This window comes from Callorhinus ursinus, unplaced genomic scaffold, assembly GCF_003265705.2.
Source record: "Callorhinus ursinus isolate GAN/ISIS: 27379988/994484 unplaced genomic scaffold, GSC_fseal_2.0 scaffold132, whole genome shotgun sequence".
NCBI classification, from domain to species: domain Eukaryota; kingdom Metazoa; phylum Chordata; class Mammalia; order Carnivora; family Otariidae; genus Callorhinus; species Callorhinus ursinus.
Window position 1 is genome coordinate 510,958 of NW_027397194.1, and position 20,817 is coordinate 531,774.

The 20,817-nt window shown below is 48.6% G+C and overlaps 1 protein-coding gene across 1 annotated transcript; it reads right to left on the minus strand.

The window, feature by feature from the left end:
- Positions 1-309: 309 nt before the first annotated feature.
- Positions 310-19,777, minus strand: FOXJ2 (forkhead box J2). Its single transcript, XM_025862742.2, is given in 12 exon segments — positions 310-3,077; positions 4,214-4,312; positions 4,916-5,012; positions 5,014-5,126; positions 5,685-5,786; positions 6,163-6,603; positions 8,972-9,170; positions 9,628-9,768; positions 9,942-10,010; positions 10,960-11,034; positions 12,332-12,678; positions 18,607-19,777. Coding segments are annotated over 11 exon segments (1,758 nt in total). The 5' UTR covers positions 12,665-12,678; positions 18,607-19,777; the 3' UTR covers positions 310-2,988.
- Positions 19,778-20,817: the final 1,040 nt, after the last annotated feature.

The following is a 20,817-nucleotide window of genomic DNA, read 5'->3' on the forward strand; positions in this document are numbered from 1 at the left end:
TCTCGAAATTGTAGCATCTCCAATCCCTGAAATACCCCAGAACACAGGCAAGGTGGTCTAGGCCATACACGGAGCTACAAGGGATGACTGCCTCTCCCAACAATATTTCACTATATTTAAAGCAATGTTCAATGCATGTTTTTTTTTAATTCTTCTTTACCATCAATCTTACAAAACAATTTCAAGACCAACTAGTCGGACCCAGGGGTGGGGGGCAGGGAAGGGGTACAAGGCCAATTGAAGACAAATGCTTCCCCTTTTCTGCCTTCCTACCCCGGCAAAAAGAAATTTGAGACCAGCCCCAGTAAGATAAAACCATAAACATTCCTTTTTTTTTTTTTTATTAAGAAAGCATGCAAAACACAACAACAACAACTTGTGAGATCATACACCCCCTTGCCAGCCTGCACCAATGCAAAGCATTATGGGTGGTACAAAGGACTCACCAAACCAGAAACCTGGGGGTCGAAGAGAGGAAAGCAAGGATGAGTGGATCTATATACCACGTTAACTGCTCCATCTGTCCCTCTCCTCCTATTTCTCCCTCATTTCCTCTTGTAGGCAGCGACCTCCTGCAGCTTTGCACACATCACCCAATAGGACAATGACTATACTTCGAGCCCAGCAACGCTGGACCAACAAGAAAAAGTAGTATTCTTTCCATTTCATGGAGTGGAAGGGAAACTGAGGCCCAAAGAGGGTCAGCTTTGTCCTGTGCCATTTAGCAAGGCTGAGTGTAATGGAAGGGAGCTAAAATCCCAGGAGGCCTGATGGCCAATCTCCAGCCCTAGCCCCAAACTTCAGTTACTCCGGCTGCCCACCAGAGTCTTCATGAGACTAGTTTTCAGAAGACATAGATGAATTATAAACAAGGGGCATTTACATGTACAATTTAGTCTACCCTTGCAAATCCTGTATGGATCTGAGTAGAAAAGGGGTTTAGAGAAGAGAAGTGATCATTTGTAAAGAGGGGAATCTTGGGGAGAACAAAGGGGAAGCTGTGTGTAGGAGGCACCCTGACTGGTAGGAATCAGGAAGAGATGCCTAGAATTAGGGACACAGGGCAAAGGCATTTCGCCACCCTCTAAGAGAAAGTCTTCCTTCCCCAGTGGGAAATATTATGTCATACTGCAACCCCACTGACTGCCCAACAACGGGGGACTCAAAGCCACTCATACCCCCATTTCTTACAAAGAACTTCACAGAAATAAAGTGCTCTTTAGTTAACCGCCCTTTCTTGCCCCTTTGCTTCAGCCCTTCTTCAACAAACTCTCATATATAACCCCCTTACAAAGAAAAGAAGGGGTGAAAAGCAGAAGAGCAGAAAGCTAGATCTCCTGGAAATCATGGGTAAATAAAAGAATACGAACGAAATGCAGAAATCACGGAGAGTGGCCTTGTCCATGCCTTACATATTTGTCCTGTAGCTTTCAGAGAGTGAACATCCAGTGAAATAAAAACAGAAGTAAGTTGTTCTTCCCTCTCGTAACTAATATTCAACAATTAACATTAAACATACACTAAGTACTTTGCAGCAGTAATTCATGTCCACTCCTCCTTAAAGGAGAGAAGTTGTCCCTGTACCTTTTTCTGGGGGGGGTCTCCCTTGGCCCTCGTAAACTCTCCTCTCTAGATTATTCACTCCCGTCTACCAATTTCCTTCACTCCTCGAAAGCCGAATGGCAAGCTTCAGCCCCAATGATCTGAATTCCGAGAGAAGCATTTGCCTACACAATTAAATAACTGAAATATCCCCTACCCACGTGAATGCCAGCTCCTTTTCCCTTTCCCCCACCCTCCTACCACCAAGGCTATAGGTTTGGTTCTGCTATGATCAGTGGGAAAGAGGTTCCCATCTTGTCCTAGGACGTGATGAAACTAAAAGAGTGATAATGGCTTCTTTTTCTTTCTTGAGATCCATAAAACGGGGGAAGAAGATAAAAGGGGAGGAAGAGTTGAGCCAACAACTGAAGGAGAACAAAATAATATTTGCCGAATGGGAAAGGGGGACTGAAGGATAATTTGTAAATACAAATATGAGCCACAGTTAATTTCCAGAGAGAATTACCTTTAAAAACTCAAAAGGGTTAAATTGAAACCATCTCCTAAAAGCTGAACCTATGCTGAATAGGTGCCCTCACCCCTACCACAGAAGCAGAGTTCTGGCCAAGACCAACCCTATCTCCAATAGACTAGGGGCAAGGAATAAGCCAATGGAAGTTTCTAGTAGCATATAGAAACTGTTTTATATTCCATCGCCCCTCTACAGTACTTGACTCCACCCAACCCAGACGTCTCATTCCACTAGGATTTTATGGTCACCCTCCTGCACCACCACCATCACTCTTTCCCTAGATGGGGAGTGAGCATCGGCAGAGTAAGGACTGAAGATATAAAGGGACAAGGAAGAGCTCAGAGGACAAAATTAGCACCATTGAGTAAAACCTGCAAGTTCATGGCTGCCAAGCAATGTTTTAGATCCCTTTTACTTGAGAATGTGGCTTCTCTAGTACTGGACTGAACTGACAGGAACAGAAAACAATTTAGGGCCCAAAGGTGAGATTAGCATTGAGTTTCTCAAGGAGAAAGGTAAATCAAAGTCTGAAACCTTTTTCTGCTGCCATCAAGGCCTCACCTTCCGGCCAGATGGGTTTAAATTAGCAAGGGGTGGACACGGTCCACGGAGGAGGGGCAGAAGACTGGGGACAGCATATAACCAATAATAATAATAACAATAATAATAATAATACCGTAATAAGAATAATAATAAAAGAATTCGGAAAAAAACAAGAAGGAAGAGGAAGAAGGAGGCAGGAAAGGGGGGGTTATCTTCGGCAGCATCTCGCGGTGGCTTCTCTGACAGAGCAAGAAAAAAAGAGGCTATATAAGTATATACAGCAAGGAGGAAGGGGTGGGCCAGGGCCGTTCTTGCCCCACTGCCAGACTTTGCTGCCCAGCCTCAGGCTCAGGGCTGTGCTCCGTGATGCCCTAAGTGATCAAGTCCCAGTCGAAGTCATCAGGGATCTCCTCGTTGGTGCCCGCAGGGGGAACCGGTGGCCGAGGGACCATATGGTGTGCTGTCAGGAAGAGAGAAAGAAATTAAAAGGGCAGCGGTTGGGAAGTTATTCTACCGCTCTAGGTAGGCAGTGCTCAGCCCCAAATACTACCGTGAGGAAGGGATGGTGAAACCATGGTCTGTATGAGGCCAGGGTTGTTTTTGTTGCTAGCCGCCACTTCAGCGGGGTCTCAGGAAATAAACCAGAGTAAACAGAGGTCGCATGGTGATTTAACACTATGCAGCCACTAAGAATTATACTTACGAAGACCATGTAATAATGAAAAAAACATACACAACATACTATTATATGAAATCACAGTAGAGAAATTTGTAGATATATTACATGGATAAGGAACACATGGACAAAGAGTCTGATGTCACCCAAAAAATGCAAAACACTTGTGGTTAGGCAGGATAATAATGGCGATCTTTCTAAAATGTATTTAAAAGCAAATGATCTGTTCATTTTATCCTATCCATGGCAAGTTAGGGTCTTCCTCCAACTCCCCCCACCCCCATCAGAGGTAGTTCAATCCCAGACCCCTGATATAGGAGTCAGGTGACAGGAAAGCAGACATGGGCACAAGGCAGGTATGTCTGTATAACATGTTCATTGTATCTGCCTGAGCATATCTTCCATCTAGATTCCAAAGCTGGACATAAGTGTTCTACATCCTTGTGCATGCTCTTACTTCCTTTTTTTTTTTTTTAAAGATTTTATTTATCAATCTGAGGGAGACAGAGAGGGAGAGAGACCACAAGCAGAGGGAGAGGCAGAGGGAGAGTGAGAGAAGCAGACTCCCCGCTGAGCGCAGAGCCCAATGTGGGGCTTGACCCCAGGACCCCGAGATGACCTGAGCCAAAGTCAGACATTCAACCGACTAAGCCACTCAGGCACCCCTGCTTTTACTCCCTTTTATTATTGCAGGCACAAGTTATGCTCAAAGTAAATCAGCCTTCTTTAGTCTCCTATGACATGTACCTCCCTGGCAAGGGGCCCACCCTCCAGCCTTAGGAACCATGAAGGTTCACGCACTCCCAGCAGGGGCAAGCAGAAGGGAAGAGAATGTAGGCTCAGAGCCAGAGGAAAGCAAAAACAACTTGTCAGGGGAGAGAGTATTGGGTTGTTGGAGAAACAAGCTTCCGGGCTCTTACCTGGGCGATTGTATCCTGCTGAGTCCTGGGTGGGGATTGGGTACATTGGTGATGCGCCAGGGTAGAGGTGGGGGGCTTGTGGGTGCACATAAGAGTTCACTGCCAAAGCAAGATAAGAGTTACTTGAGTATACCTCATTCTACTCAATGAGGTGGGGCCCAATATAGAAGGGGAAAGAAATACTCTTTCTCCCCTTAATGTCGCCTCCCTTCCTTGCTCTCTTCTGTAGCTTCAGCAGAAACTATCAGTCCTCACCACTTAGGGCAAAAAGAGACCCTACCGGTCCCTAGAATTGTGAAATATCATGGCTAGTCGAAGGATGACTAATACAGAAACATAATCATTGAATCTCTCTCATTTCACTGGTTTAAAGATAGTGTAACCGTAGAGAATCACAACCCCATCTGACATGATCCAGGTAGGGGTGACTGCGACACACATCTGGAATGGGCACTTTCTCCTCCCTTTTCACAAGGATTTTTGATCTCCCAAATTAAGGTGGAAAAGGGACTCATACAGTTTTTCAGTATAGGACTTGACTGATACACTAGATGTTCAGCCAACGTAGCAGACAAACCAGTCCCGCGGCTCAGTCTGGGTCACTGCTCATCAGATGACTTTTCTCAGCTCTCTTCTGCCCTTTCCTCCCCCTCTCTTCTCACGAGAGCCTCCACCTCCTTGGCAACTTGCTTGGTTCACTACCTTGGTTCATGGCTGGCTCTTGTTTACCACTGGTAAGGGCACAGGAGTCAGCAATACGGGCAGAGGCTGGTGGCCGGTGGGAGCCCCCTTGGGGGGGGCACGTGACCAGTCTGGGTAAGGAAGTGGTTGAGAGAGTCACACAGATTGGCAATGTGATGCTGGTCGAGGCTCCAGTTCTTCTGCTCTGCCTGTCGCAGACTCTCCATCAGTTCTACAAACAGAGAAGCAAGAAGTGCTACCCTTTGCAGGGGTCCCGAAGCCCCTACGGTCTCTACCCCCATCTCACTGCTCCCACCACATCATAAATCAACATCACTGACTAGATTCATTGCCAATAACAACTGACATCTCCTAGAGCTCTACGTGTTCAAACTCTTCTTCTGTTGGTCCCTTCCTAAATTCTTATTACAATTTCCATCTTGCTGGCAAAGAAAACAAAATTTCAAAGGGAGTGAGTGACTTAGCCAGTAAATGGTGACAGAACTACAAAGCAGCGGTCGTTTCTGAATTCCTGAGAGCCTTCTCACTCAGGGACAGAACAGGGTAGGATAAAACACGGTCATATTTTGAGTGAGTTAAGGCAAAGTTAATTAAAATTAATCTGACAATAACATCGGCATCATCCACCTTGTGAAATATGGAGGGAAAACCGTGGAATCCTCCATCCTCAAACTTCACGGAGCCAACCCCTTCTGGTGCTGGTTTCTATTGGGCTTCCCACTCACAATGTCCTCCTTTTCTTTCAGGTCATCTTCCTCTCATCACTCACCTGAGAACTGTGACTGCTCAATGCTGGACCAGTTGAGGCGATTCACCATCTTAAAGCTTTCCTTTAAGGAGTCGATATTGGAGCACCAGTCAGGAGGAAAGGCTATAAAGAGGTGGGGAGAGTGGATAATAAAAAGGGGGTGAAATGTAAACCGGCAGCCAACTGACAGCCGACTAAGTGCAAGCTTATCAATTACATTACCAGGATAATCTTAAAATCTCCCTCCCGGGAGATGGAGGACTAGTAAAGCTATGGATGCTTTAGAGAGAGGCAGCCTAGCTCCTAGGCAGGAGAATATGTAAAGCAACGGCAGGTGGTCCAAGAATTCCATAACACAGAGCTCTAAGGAGCAACTTCCGCTGGTTCAGAGGAGCTCTGCTGGGCGCGCTGAGGCTAGACGCCCACTGTTAACTGCCTAACCAACTGCATCTCCAGGCCCCAGTCAGAACAAGCGGGTCAGTGCGCCCTCCTTACTCACCGAAGCCAGTACTGTTGATAGGAGCCTGGCCCTGCGCCTGCTGCTGAGTCGGCGGCGGCGGCGGCGGCGGCGGTGGTGGCGGCGGCGGCGGCGGCGGTGGCGGCGGTGGCTGCTGGGCAGGGTGGGGGTGGGGATGGTGCTGATGTGGGTGGTAGCCTCCGTGCTGCAGTGGGGGTGGGTGCATGGCCATCACCGAGGGAGGCCCATAGCCTTCGGCCCCAGCCGGCTTCCCCCCGGCTGGGGTACAACCATCCGGGCTTGGGGTGTGCAGTGGAGGCGCACCCCCTACAGCGGAGGGGCCCTGGGCGGGGGCCGGCTGCGGCGGCGGCTGCTGGGGCGGCGGCTGCTGGGGGGGCGGCGGCTGCTGGGGCGGCGGCGGCGGCTGCTGGTACATGTAGTAGTTGTTAGAGGGCGGCATGTCCCCCAGGAGAGAGGAGAAGCCTGCAGGGCAGGAGGAGGCAGCCAAGTGAATTGGGCAATGCATTTCTTTCTTTTCTTTTTCTTTTTCTGTTTCTTTCTTTTCTTTCTTCCTTTCTTCCTTCCCTCCCTCCTTCCCTCCTTCCTTCCCCTCCCCTCCTCCTTCCTTCCTTGATATACTTATTTATTTGAGAGAGAGAGAGCATGGCGAGCAAGGGGAGGAGCAGAGCGAATCCTCAAGCAGACTCTGCGATGAGCATGAAGCCCAGCACCGGGCTCCACTCCAGGGCCCTAAGATCATGACCTGAGCAGAAAACCAAGGGTCATACCCTTAACCGACTGACCTTACTGGACACCCCAATGCATTTTTCACTAAACAGGACTTCGGCAGGGTTGAGTTGGGAGGCTTTGGGGGGAAAAGACCCAGACTTCAAAGGGTAAGGGTGTTCTGAGAAGGCAAGGATCCTCTCGGCTCCCTCCGCCCCCCAAGACTCCCCCACCTCTGTAGATACAACAGACAGATGGAGGGCCTTGACAGTGGGGCAACTGCTCAAATTTTAGCAAAAAGGTCAGCATGTACCTTTTTATGCTATTCCTCAGGGATCTGGGGGTAGGCCTGGAATCACAGTGTCAAAAGCGGTCAGATTATCAAGGGAAGTTTAAAAAGTAAATTACAGGGGCGCCTGGGTGGCTCAGTTGGCTGGGCATCTGCCTTCGGCTCTGGTCATGATCCCAGGGTGCTGGGATCCAGCCCCACGTTGGGCTCCCTGCTCAGCAGGGAGCCTGCTTCTCTCTCTCTCCCCTGCTCATGCTCTCTCTCTCTCAAATAAATAAATAAAAGGTAAATTACAAATAAAATAAAGCCACTGGGCACCTACTCTCTTTGCTTACTGTGTCTACACTCTTCTGCTGTTACCACCTTCTTGGATTCACTACCAACAAATGGAGTTGGGTGAGGCATAGAGTAAGGATGGATGAATTTCTCACACACACTGGGCAGGGAAGAGCTAGAGACTGAGGCTAGGTAGGCATTAAACTTGAGTGAACACCTGAATCCTCATTCAATCTGATCTTTCATTTTGTCTCTGAGAGCCCCTGCCTGCTCCCCACTTCTGATCAACCAATCCCAACTTGGATTCATTCGTCAAGCAAAGGCTACCATCTTGGAGCATAACTCCAGATCTAAATCCCCCGAGATATAAAAGAAGAAATCCATGGCAGTTAATATAAATTTTCCGAAAGGTGGCTTCTAATCATTTTTCATCATCCCATCCATCCCCTGTGGCCTGTACAAGGTGGCTACACCGAAGAGGCTCTGATGCCCCACCCGAAGTCGACCCCCACCTCTAATTTCTTTAACAACAGAAACAAACAGGAGTTGCAGAGGGCTGGACCAGATGATCTCTTAAGGAGCCTTCCAGTAAGAACTTTAGATTATCTCACACAGTAATTCGGGAAATTTGAGTATGGACAAAATATAAACTGATATTAAGGAAGTATTATTAAATGTGTTAAGAGTAATAATGGCAGTGGATAACCAAGTCTTTATCATTAAGACTGCACACTGAAGTAGTATCTATAGGTGGGATGACATTCCTGGGAATTGCACTAAATTACTCCAATTAAAAAAAAAAAAAGGTGGGTGGTAAATGAAACGAGCTGAACAGAATATTGGTACCTGTTAAAATTGGGCCATCTTAAAAGTTGGAGACCTGAGGGTTTATTATACTATTTTCTCTATTTTTCCATCTGTTTGAGATTTTCTTCTAATAAAAATCAACACGGGGCACCTGGGTGGCTTAGTTGGTTGAGCATCTGACTCTTGATTTCAGCTCAGGTCATGATCTCATGATCTCAGGGTGGTGAGATCGAGCCCCGAGGTAGGCTCTGCTCTTCGTGGGGTGTCTTTTTGAAGATTCTCTCCCTCTGCCCCTCCCTCTCTGCCCCCTCCCACCTGCTCGCTCTCTCTTTCAAATAAATAAATACATCCTTTTTTTAAATAAAAATCAACATAAATGTAAAAATGCTAAAAAATTAAATTGTCTCACAATGAAGCAGATTCTGAGGGAAAGGAAACACTGCTGTCCCCTAGTGGCCATCCTCTAAATGACCTGCTTGCAGCCATCAAGTCACTGCCCTTAGTTCTGGAAGGGGGATTCCCTCCAACTCACTTTCTGAAGCTAATAACCCAGCCTGCCTCTCGAAACAGCTGTCCTTCAGAACTAAGCCAGAAGAGCTTGACTCCAAACAACTTTGGTATCTGAGATGCTTCCCCTGACCAGTGATCAACCTCTCCTCGTGTGAAAAATAAGACAGAAGGGAGAGAAGAGAATGTTACCACCCTCTCAGGAGTATGAGGACGTTTGTGCCCCCACCCCAACTGCAGGCTCACCATGCTGAGAGGAGGAAGAGGATTTCTCCAGCATGGATTTGTAGAGGTTGCGAAAGGACCAGCTTAGATCCTGAAAATTGATCTCTGAGTAGGAGAATTTGAAGTCATGGTTGGTGTTATACAGGGGAGGAGGACCCTCGGCGCTTTCTCGGCTTGGAACCCCTCCTGCCACCACTCCCCCATCCACAGATCCCGTGCCCTGCAAAAAGGAGTAAGAGAGAGGTAAGAGAGAGACTCGATCCATGTGCTAAATCAGGAACACAGCCCTTTCATGCTCACCAAGCTCTCTGGCTTGTCTTCATCCTCTCTTAACTTGTCAGTGAGTGAACATCATCTCCCCCCATCTGTCTCATTTATTCCTATGGGGATGTACCTCGAGCCTTTTTCCCACACTCTGTCCATCTTCCGTTCTCATAACCTTTTTGGCTCCCCTTCTCTTCTCACCACTTTTCTTCCCTCGGATCCTTCTCAAAGTTCTGTTATGTCTCTCTCTCAGCTTCCCTCTTCTGCTTTCCCCTTCTTTCCCAATGTATCTGCCTACTACATCACAGGTACTCAATACAGAATTCTGAACTGGCAGATCTATGAATCTGTTCAGCCATCCACCCACCTGTCCGTCCGTCTGTCCCTTGCACCCTGACACCTCTACTGCTCACCTGGCTGTAGCTGGTAATAGATGTGGGGCTTTGAAGGGACATCTGAGGATTCCCCTCGGAAGGTAGTGAGGCTTCTCCACCCCCTGGAACGCCTCCCCGTGGGCTCTTGCTTGCCTCCTGTTCTGGTGAGTCTTGGGATAGCTGAGGGTTGTAAAAGAACAGAAATCTAGAAGCAGAAACTAAACATCCTCCCAAGACCCATGGTTTCACCTCATCCTTTGCCCCAAACACAGGAAAGGACCAAAACTACAGGACAGGATGTGGCCTGAGCAGCTGCCTCAGAAATGGCATCTCCCCATGAAGTGGGGACTTACATCATCATCTGGAGGGTGTCTTCTCTTTCGGGAGATGTCAGGGCAGGTGTCAATTGTCCAATAAGAGCCCTGGAAGGAGAACCCATCCCCATAGAAAACAAAATCATTATATATGGAAATTCCCACCTCTGGAAAAGTAGATATTTGGGAGGATTTTCACCAAAAAAAAAAAAAGTTATATTAAGAAAAATAACTGGAGGGCGCCTGGGTGGCTCAGTTGGTTGGGCAACTGCCTTTGGCTCAGGTTATGATCCTGGAGTCCCGGGATCGAGTCCCACATCGGGCTCCCTGCTCGGCGGGGAGTCTGCTTCTCCCTCTGACCCTCTTCCCTCTCGTGCTCTCTGGCTCTCATTCTCTCTCTCTCAAATAAATAAATAAAATCTTAAAAAAAAAAAAAAAAGAAAAATAACTGGAGAATCACACAGAATCCTGAGGGTACTGGCTATTTTTGAGGAGTAAATTTGTCCTAAAAGTTCAATGAGTATGTCAGAGGTATGACCTGTGGTCCAAACACAGGTCTCGATTGTTCTGGTATCTACTTCAAAGAGCTGGAAATGCCCAGACACAACCCTCCCCTTCTGTGTGATCTGAGGCGAGGCTCTCTCCTGAACTCCAGCATCCACATCTATCGAATGAAGAAATTGATTTATCTCTTTTCCCTTTTGAAGATAAAAGTCATAGGATTTTTGCACAGAAAAGTTCCTACAAAGGTTATTTAGCCTACCTTTCACATCTAGAAAGAGTGTCACACATAAGAAAGGGGGCATGAAAGTCAACTCTACCATAAATAATTCTATTTAAAAAAAAAAAAAGATTTCACAATCTTTCTTAGTCACTCATACTAGTGGGGGCCCACAAGCGTGATAGCCAAGCTCTTCCTTTGAGAAAAAATAAAGCTGCTTCTCTAATTAACATGATTTCCTCTTCTGGGTAATTAAAACAGCCACAGGACTCTAGGCTGTCAACTACTCCTCTCTCCTTCCTGCTCCCCCTCTCAGGGCTTACAGGAGCGTCTCACCTTCCCAGGGTCATCCCGAGGTCTAGGCACCTTCCGGAAACACTTGTTGAGAGAAAGGTTGTGCCGAATTGAATTCTAGGGAAGCAGAGAAGCAAGTTAGGTTTGAGCATTGTGTAAAGCAGAAAATTTTCCAATAGGGCACAGAGGGACACAAAAGAACATAACATACAATAAAGTTCAAGTGTCAGGCAAACTTAGTACCTCTTAACTATACTGATGGAGGAACTTACCTAGCAGATAGCAAGAGCACTGAGATCAGAAAATGCAGAAATTAAAGTGATGGGAGGTAATGCCTATAAATTTGACTACCAGGTTCTTCTTGTATATACAAAAAAACCAACTATATAATCTTTCTGGTTATATAGTTTTCCAATCTTTCCACCCAGCTGACAACAGGCATATAAATACCTCAAAATCACATCTGCGCAGTGTCTCAATTTAATCAGATCTCCCATAAAAGAATAATACTTTAAGACTATTTATATAAATAAAAACAAAATACAAATTAGGAGCAAAGCAAAGGCACAAATTCACCTTTGTTTTCTCAACAGCCCACGGGAATGTTACATTTGGAGGAAAGAAATAATGTTGCATATGTATGTTGGATGAGGTTGGGGGTTGTGATAGTTAGCAGGGACATATTCATGAAGGAAAAGCTGAAGGCTTCTAGTAGTCTCCAGCTCATCATCTGGTTTGTGTATCAACTGGTGATTTACAGAGCGAAAGAACTACATTAAATCCCCATTCCTAGTCAACAATTGGCCAATGGGTTGCTGCTCCAAAAGATGGAGAACATCAGTCTTCCTTCTTTGCTTGGCAGAGGAGTTTCCTTCTTCCTTTATTGCCAGCCAAACAACTTATCCTCTATCTACTTGCTTGGTGGATGAGCTGTTGGTGAAGGACCTTATTATTATTATTATTATTATTATTATTGGTATACAATTTGCAAAAGATGAGGACTATGTGCAATGAAGCTTTGGAAATCTGATGAGACTCCTACCTCTAGGTAGGAAGAGGCAATGCCATGCCTTGCACAGTGACTTGAACATAGTAGAAGTGGCAATAAGTATTTGTGAAATGAATGAATCTCCTTTCTGAGGACTCAGAAGGTAAGAGGGTATGATGAACAACAGCATCCTGCCATCCTCATAACTACACTTAGTGGCTCGATATCACTGAAGTTTCCCTGATAATACCTTATGAAAGTTGTTCAACTCTGAAAAAGAGTAGGGGATGGGAGATATAAGATTTTAAGTTCACACATCTCTGAAACAGGTCAGAGTGAACTAGACCAGGTTATAGGAAGAAACAAGAGTAGAGAAAAAGGCTGTCAACGGCTAAAAACAAGCACAGGTTATAGAAGCCATCCCACCTTCCAGCCAATGCCAGCATTCTTGTAATAGGGGAAGTTATCACAGATCCAGCGGTAAATCTCACTAAGGGTCATCTTCTTGGCTGGAGAGGAGTTGATGGCATAGGTGATGAGGGTGGCATAGCTGTACCGTGGCTTGCCATCCTGGTGCACAGCTGCCTCATCTTTGCTCAGGGTGGCATTTGGATCTGTGGGTGAGCCTGGGGGACACTTGCGGCTGCCACCTGGAGGCCCAGCCTGAGAGGCACTCCCAAGCTTCTCAATGGTAGCTCGAAGGGTCAGCTGGGGGAGCCAGTCTATGGAGGTGAGGCTACTCTCTAGGTCAGAAGCCATGGTACTTCTGGGTTCTGCAGAGGAGAGAACAAAGGGGAGAGGAAAATAGAACAGATGAGTGTTATAGCCGGTTACCAGTGGCAAATAATATTCAAATCTTAGTGCTTTAAGGGAAGTAGAGTTTCTTCCCATTATAATTCCCACTGGAGACTGTCACAGGACAGCCCTCAACCAAGTGTTCCCAAAGCCCCCAAACAATATATCACCAATCATCTACCAGGTGACAGATGGGTACTTACCCTACATCTCAATGTGCAACATAGCCAACAGGACTCTCCCTTCAGTCAGAACTAAAAGAGAAGTCAAACCCCGCCACCACCACCCCCCCCCCCGGCCAACTGAGCTATTCCCTCAACCCTCCTTAGTTAAAGCCCTACCACATAATATTTTAAACTATATAATTTTTTTAAAAACTTAATATACCAGGTAAAATCAGCCAAAGTCTACTCTCCAATTATGTGACGCTTGTTTTATTTACATACAACATCCACAGACAGACAGCACAAGTGAACATGTAAAGAAAAACAGTCTGAGTAAACACAAATATACACCAATGAAGCACACACCAACACTTTTACAGATGTTTCGTATTAGATGTATTTGAGCACACACCCTTTTTATCCCATATATGTGCACCTGAGGCATATTCGATTCACCCTAAGCATAAATTACAAATGACAACCAGCAAAGGACAGACGCAAGACACACACATCAACCGTGGCCCCCATACCCAGAGATCACAATGAGATACATGTACATTACCAGCAGAGCACAAAGTCACACACCGAGGTAACAGATCCTGAGTTACAGCTGCCCTCACACCTTTAAAGCTACCCCTGGCAAGCTCCCGCCCACAGACACCAACACCAGGAAGAAGTCCTCGGCAAGGACCTCCCACCTCTCGGCCCGCTGGGCTTCACTGAGCGGCGGGGGCGGGGGACGACACGGCGACACGACACCCAGCTGTGTGCACACCGGTAACAATCAGATAGCCTGGCTAAAAATAGCCACTCTGGGGCTAAGAGCTGGCTCCCCTTCTCCCGCCCTCCTCCTCTCTCCTTCCTTCCCAGCCAGGCACGCAGGCTCGCTGCCCCTCCATGCAAACTCCTGGCGCTGCCAAACCGCCCACGCCTGATGTTTGCACACCCTGCTACCACCCACACAGCCAGGGCGCTCTTGCTGGCAGAGAGGTGTAGCCAGAGTGACGTGTTGGTGGGGGAAGGTGAGGAACGCCCGGTGCTCTCTGTTATTGCAGGGTCTAGAAGGGCTGGCAGGAAGCGCTTGGTAGCCATTTGGCGCTCCCTGAGAGCCCATGCCGGCAACCCCCTAAGCACTCACTGCTTGGCAGGTTTGTGCCTGCTCAGCCGGGAGCGTCCAGCCAGTATTTCCTTCTCGAACCCCCGCTGACCGTCCCACCAGGGCATTTCTCGGGAGCAGCCAGGGCTAGCATGCCTCAGAATGCAGAATCCTGGACAGAAACACATCGCGGATGTCATTCCCAAATCCGCACCCAGATAATATGCACAAACGTTATGGATTCAACTACACACAAATCCACATCCTTTGCAGTTAAAAGCTCAATCCCAGATATGACTGCCTACCCCTCTCTCCTGACTGCCAACACATCTTGCAGGCTGTCAGCTCACTCTGTCTCCTGTAGCGGGGACTCTCCTCCCCTTGAGATTTACCCTTTCTCCTAAGGGTCAGCATTCTCACTCATGTGCCTCTCCCCCCAGGTCCCCACCCACACAATCTTGGCATGTACACACATGTACCCTGCACGGTCCTCCTCGCCAGCAACACACCCACTCCACAAGGCTGAAGGGAAACACCTTCGTGCCTCAGGGCCTGAGCAGCATGAGACCCAATCGAAACCCAAGAATTGCTTGCCTGACAGGAGAAAGGAAAAAAAAAAAAAAAAAGCTACGTTTATAAATAGCATCATGAAGGGGTTTCCCCTTTATCCTTAGCTTTTCTCCCCACCACCCTCCTTTACAGCCCACCACCACCATCTTGCGTTATAATATCATGGAAACTTGGAAGCTAATAGGGCCATTTAATCATTCCAAGAAGCCTCAGACCTCCTAGCACAGCCAAAGTCAAAATGCCACAGCACCTGGGGTAAAGAAAGCAGGGGGCTTTGGGCAATAATTGGTCCTATAGCTGGGTTATCCCAGCCGAAAAGTAACTTGACAATAAGCACGTTCTCAGTGACCAGGGTTCTCCTGGGTCCTCCCCAGAAGGGGAGGTCTATAAAGAATTCCCTCTTATCTCCTGCTAAAGGTCCCTAGGAAACCTCATCTTAAGAGCACAGAAGCCTTCCGTGGACACTTCATCTGAAAGTCTCCCAACACTGGACAGGGACATGAGAGTAGATTTCAAGTGGTTTACAGAACCCATCTGGCACGTGCCAATTGCTGTGAATTCCGGAAAGAGAAGCACTCTCAGCCTTTGCTAGTTGTTCTATGCTCTTCCCTCTCCTTACCCCAGCACCAGGTTAGGAGAGCTTAAAGTTAACCTTTCTTCAGCACCCTCCCAGTCAGCCCTCCAGATACCGCCCGGCACTCAAAATACATCCTCATCTTATCAGCTACAAGAAGCTTGCTGCAGAAGGTCCTTCTGATTTTTTGGCACCCTTCTCCCTTTACCCATCCCACTTCCTCACCCCCGTCACTTCCCCATTCTTGAAGGGCAGCCCAGTGCATAGAACCTCAGAGATGAGGTCCCTCAGTTCTATTCCCAACCTTGACACTGACTCACTAAGTGTCCCTAGCCAACCCCTGCTCCCTGAAGTCTTGATGCCTCAGTTTCCCCCTTCAATAAAAGGGATGAAGTCATAAACACTGCCAAAGCTTCATCCCCGGAGGGAAGTGAATGAAGCTTAATGAGCTCGTGGCTGCCACACATTCCATGCTCCCCAAAATAATGGCACGAGGCTAATGTCCAGGGCTATTATTAGAAAGGCAAACAAGAGGTACTTCCATTTCTCAGTCCAACCAACCTAGTTACCCAGACATCTCCCTCCAGGTGGGCCTCGTGCCACTGGGCTTGGGCAGAACCTGAGTCAGGCCACATTCTTCTCTGCGTGCTGGAAGACTGAAAGGAAATACCCATAGAAACTGGGAAAGGCAGCCAAAGGGCAGGCTCCATCACATCCACAGGACGTCTAATGAAGACTATAGTACTGGGAGAAAGGCGGAGAAAAACAGAAAGACATTCTGTTGGAGTGGAAGACTGATCCTGGATGAGATGTGTAAGATCCAAAATAACAGGCACGGTTTTCTTCCCACTTTATTTGAAAGGCCAGGAATTGTTCTCTGTATGGTGCCAAGGTCAGGTACTAAGGAGTGATAACTTCCTGCTTTGAAAAGAATGCCAAAACTAATAGAGCAGTGGTTAAGTTTACCACATTACCAATCACCAGTCAGGCCGCCTGGGTTTCAATCCTGGCTCCACTACTTACTGGCTGTGCAAGCTCGGGCAAGTTACTTAACCTCTCTGTGTTGTAGTTTCTTCATCTATAAAATACAGATGATAACTGTACCTGCACAGGGTTGTTGTGAGGATTGCCTTGAGTTAATATTTTTAAGGTGTTTAGTAAGCATTAGGTAAGTGCAGCTATTATTATTTTTGAATGGGGAAAAACAGAGAATATTAGAAATGAGAAAGCAGACCACAGAGGTCAGACTGGAAACAGCAAGCCTGCAATGGTGTACGTCACAAAACCTGAACTGAGTCTGCAATAGCTTTCAGGATGTCAGAATCTCCAACTTTTACTTTGGGGATAATGTCACCCCACTACTGACCAATGCCAGGACCAAGTAGATGCCAAAGATGAAGGAACGAGGGGATATCATCTCTTATTTTTCAGCAGGGACCAGGTCTAGTCATAAGACATGATCTGGAAAACAGCACAGTTTTCCAACCCAACAGCCATACTTAATCCAACCCAACAGCCATCTGCTTCTAGCGGATTCCACAGAGGCAAGGAGAATTAGGGAAACTCCGTCCCAGCAGGGTCAGTTACACTGTGTGGTGGGGGGTCCACCTGGAGCCACTGTGATAGAGTTCACTCTGAGCCACTCAACAAGTTGCATTCCACCATCTGGGAAAGTACTTTGGGAGAAATGGGTTGCTATTACACCAGAGTCAGCTCTTTTCACAAAGTGGGGGAGGGAGTTCTAGAGGTAAGAGCCAAGGATCCTCATGCTTTTGAGACCAGAGATACCAGAAATGAAACTCTCTTGCCAGTTCTAGAAGAAGTGGCCTCAGCCTGACACTGAGCTGCCCTGCCACAAGAAATGACTTTCATGCAGCCATTCGTGAGGGTTCCCACTGGCCAGGGCAGGCCAAGCCCTTCCTCCAAGCAGGGCAGCCTTACCAGCACCCTCTCCAGGTCCTTGTGCAGGGGCACCTGCTTCTAGAGGCCTACCAGAAACATAGGATTCTGAGTAACTGGAGGCTTAGTCTGAAAAGCACAGATGTAACTGTCTCCACACACAAACCCACTCAAAACAGAGATAAGCCACATTCACCTGAATTAAGAAACATATGCATGCCACTCTCCAGCACAGTGTGCAGACCGGGATCATAACCCTGCCTCACATACCACCACTAACAGGTAGTTTCCAGGACCAAGTGGACGTGTGTAGGGACTCAGGCAGCCCACCATGGCCCAGACAGAGAAAGAAGAAGGAAACATAAAAACCCACGAAAGATGAAGCCTCCCACTTGGTTTTGCTGTGAGGTGCACACAGATGAGGAATGTACTAATGGCAAGGCGGTAAGGCAGGCCCCCAGCTGGTGATCCCAGGTGGAAAGACACACTGCTTAAACACATACAGCCCGGCCTCAGCTAGAAGGATTTCCGGGCACCTATTTCTTGCCTTTTCTGATGATTCTGGGCTTTGAGGATTCCTGCTCCATATCTCACGAAAGAAAGCTTAAATACAAGATTCCAGAGACACAGAACTGAACAAGAAACGGGAAGGGAAAAGATGAAACCATTAGGTGCTTTTCTGAAAGAAAATTCATCACCGGTCAAATCTCCCAGTGGGAGTGGGGGAGGGGGGTCAACTTATTTCGATGGAAGACTGGAAGGAGGCTGGGCAGCAACACCCCTCTCTTCCTATCTAGGATCTGCTTTTTCCTGAGGAACTGTCCGTGAAGGACAGGAGCTGTGGACAGGAGCCGTGTAGGACATGAGGGCAGTGGTACAGGGCCAGCATTAAGGAAGCACTTCAACCCAGGAGTTAGCCTTCCCCTACACCCTTTCTTCTTGCCTTGGGACAGGTGGGATCTCCATTTTCCCTTTGGATTTTGATAGAGCCATGCTTCCATCCAGGAATGGGTATGCCTCGAGAGGAGGCCTCCTGGTGTCTGAGGAAGGGTGAGTGGGGACAGACTGATTTTCTTGTCAAGGAGACAGTAATCACAGTGGGTTGGAGAGAACAGCTCTGGTGCACATTAAGCTGACACAGGCTTACAAGGTAAGAAAAGTTAAGATCACTAGAAGCCCTAGACAAGTCTAGGCCATGAAATGCCACGATGATTTTAGTGAAGTAAAAAAGCCCAAGAATGGAGAACACTATGGGAGTCTGGTTCGGGATGTGTCCCATCATTATTACACAGTATGGATGGAGTTCTGAAAATGCAGGCGTTCGCTGATACTCCCTTGCCCTCAGCATGAAAACATACATGTCCCTAGGGGCTTCAAATGAGTCCCAGCCATCTAGTCCCCAAACACCAAGAAACCCATTTCTCAGAGCTTCTGCAGCAAGATATTAAGTTTGAATCCAGGAGCTTCCTCAGAGCACATTCCCCAGAGGATTCTCTGAGCTACTACTCTACCTTCCCCAGTGATGAAACCCAAGAGCCACCATCTCAGCCCCTACACCCACTAGTACCTAAAGAGGACAGAGAAGGTGAAAGAAAGCACTAACCTGTCTCCAAGGTTCCCCCAGCAAAGGGAGGGAACCACCTGGTACTGGAGTTTGGGGTTGGAGGGACTCCCCTCTTCAAAGGCGGATGAAGAGTCTCATCCTCAGTGGCTCTTCCTGTACTTGGCTGAGCATCCCAAGCTGGGGTGGGGAACTGGGTCCCCTGAGGATGAGGAGCGTTGGGGGGAGAAGGGGGGGGAGGAGGAGAAGGAGGTCCTACCTGGGGAAGGTGGCACACCCCCCACACCCTGCCTGTAACCCTGGGGAGGAGGGGAGGAGCCTCTCCCAACCAGGAGTTGTCTCCTCCCCCTTGGGGGAGTCCCCCTCCCCCCCAAACTGGATCTTTCGGGAGTGGAGGGCTCTTTCTGTCTGCTGGAGATCTGAGCGGAGGGACTCTGCCCTGTTCCACTGTCTAGGTACAAGGAAGTTGAGAGGAGAGTTCTTCCCCTCTCCTGAAAGGCTGAAAGCCGACTCCTCTTCTTTCCCTGGAGTGTCCTCTGCTTCTGAATGTAAGGACTCCTCTCCCCTGTGAGTACTGGATAGGATGGAGGGCGCCTACTCCATAGGCATTTCCCCCTTTCTCTTGGCCTCCAAAAGTCCTGAACTGCTCAGAGTGTGCGTTTGGAGGGGTGGAGGCACGCTGGGGCGGTCTCACTCTGTCTGCTTCCTTTAGTAAGATCACCCCTTTCTACTTCTGGAGCTCTATTCCCGGGCCAGGATGGGGGTTTTCCTCGCCTCTAGGAGAGACTCTCCCCTGCGGGGGTCTCCTCTTCCCCTCGCCCGAGTGGTAAGGGTCTCCTCTCCAGCGGCGAGAGAGGCTGCTCCCGTCCCCGCTCCCGCCTCCGCTCCGGGGGTGCCCCCGAGGGTGGGGTTTTCCTACTCCCCGCTCTCCCTGAGCTGGCCTGGGCAGCAGGGTCCGGGAGGCCGCGGCTCCCGACTCCCGTCCCCGGCTACTGTGGCGGCAGCGCCTCCTCTAGTCCAGTCCCGTCCGGTCCGCTCGCTTCGGCGCGTGAGGCCCCCGGCGCTGCCACCTCTCGGGCTCCGGCCAGTCCGGGCTCCCGGGAAGCAAGGAGGCGGACGGACAGTGTCAGGGCTCGGGCTCGGGCTCGGGCTCGGCTCGGCTCCGCTGCAGGCCCCGGCTCCTCCCCGGCCTCCGCGCCGCGCTCCGCGCCCCTCCCCCTCCCCCGCCCGCCCGGCCGCCGCCGCCGCCGCCGCCGCCGCCTCCCCGCGCCGGTTAAGGAGGAGCGGGCGGCGCTGAGCCGCAGGCCGTGCCGCCGGGGGGCGCGGCGCCGGGAGAGCCGCGCGGCCCGCAACCAGGGGACGCGCCGCCGCTCGCTCACCTGCAGCCGCCGGGCCGCCCGGCAGCGAGCCACTCGCGGGCGGCGCGGGACGGCAAGCCTCCCTGCTACCGGGACGGTCCCCGGGTCACGGCCGACACTGTCCGCCGCGATTTCACACGCGCATTCTAGGGTGTCCTATACACTACAGCCCCGAGGGGTTTTCTCCGGAACGTCTTTGATGGGTTTCCCGTTCCCCCGGAGAGAGTGTATAAAGGGTTATGGCGTTGGGACGGAGTTAATCTGTTATCCTGACATCATCCTGTAGTTCAGTAAATGCTTGTTGAAGGAGTGGATGTGTAAAGAGATAAAGGAGCACGTAACCGGGAAAACTCTAGAGTAAACTCTGTATAAACTTGTGCAAGGCCCCTTTTCTGTGGAATCATAGCGAGGAGGGGACCTTGATGGTCGCCCTGACTACCCACTAGGGCTGTTGCAAGGACCACATGAGATAATTTATGTGAAAATACTTTTTAAACTGTACAGTATACAAAGGATGCGAAACATGACTTCTCGTTCAGTTCACTTGACGATCTTGTAACATATGTTATCCTGAGTGACACACAGTAAAGAATGTTATTCTCTGCCCTTTCCAGAAAAACCCCCATCCAGAGACAGAAAATGCCACCAGGGAGCCCACCTCTACTTTTCCTCCTCCAGTCACATTATTCCTCTGGAAATTCTTATCTGTTTCATCCTCTGACCTGTTAAACGTTTCTCAAACTATTCTACTTTCTATCATATAAAATAATATGAAAGCAAAAAATATCATCCATGAAATACTTGAATTGCTCAAAAAAAAAAAGACTATATTCAAGCTTACAGCTTGATGACTACATTTCACATTTAGATAGTAAAGTTTTTTATCTTCTGGCTA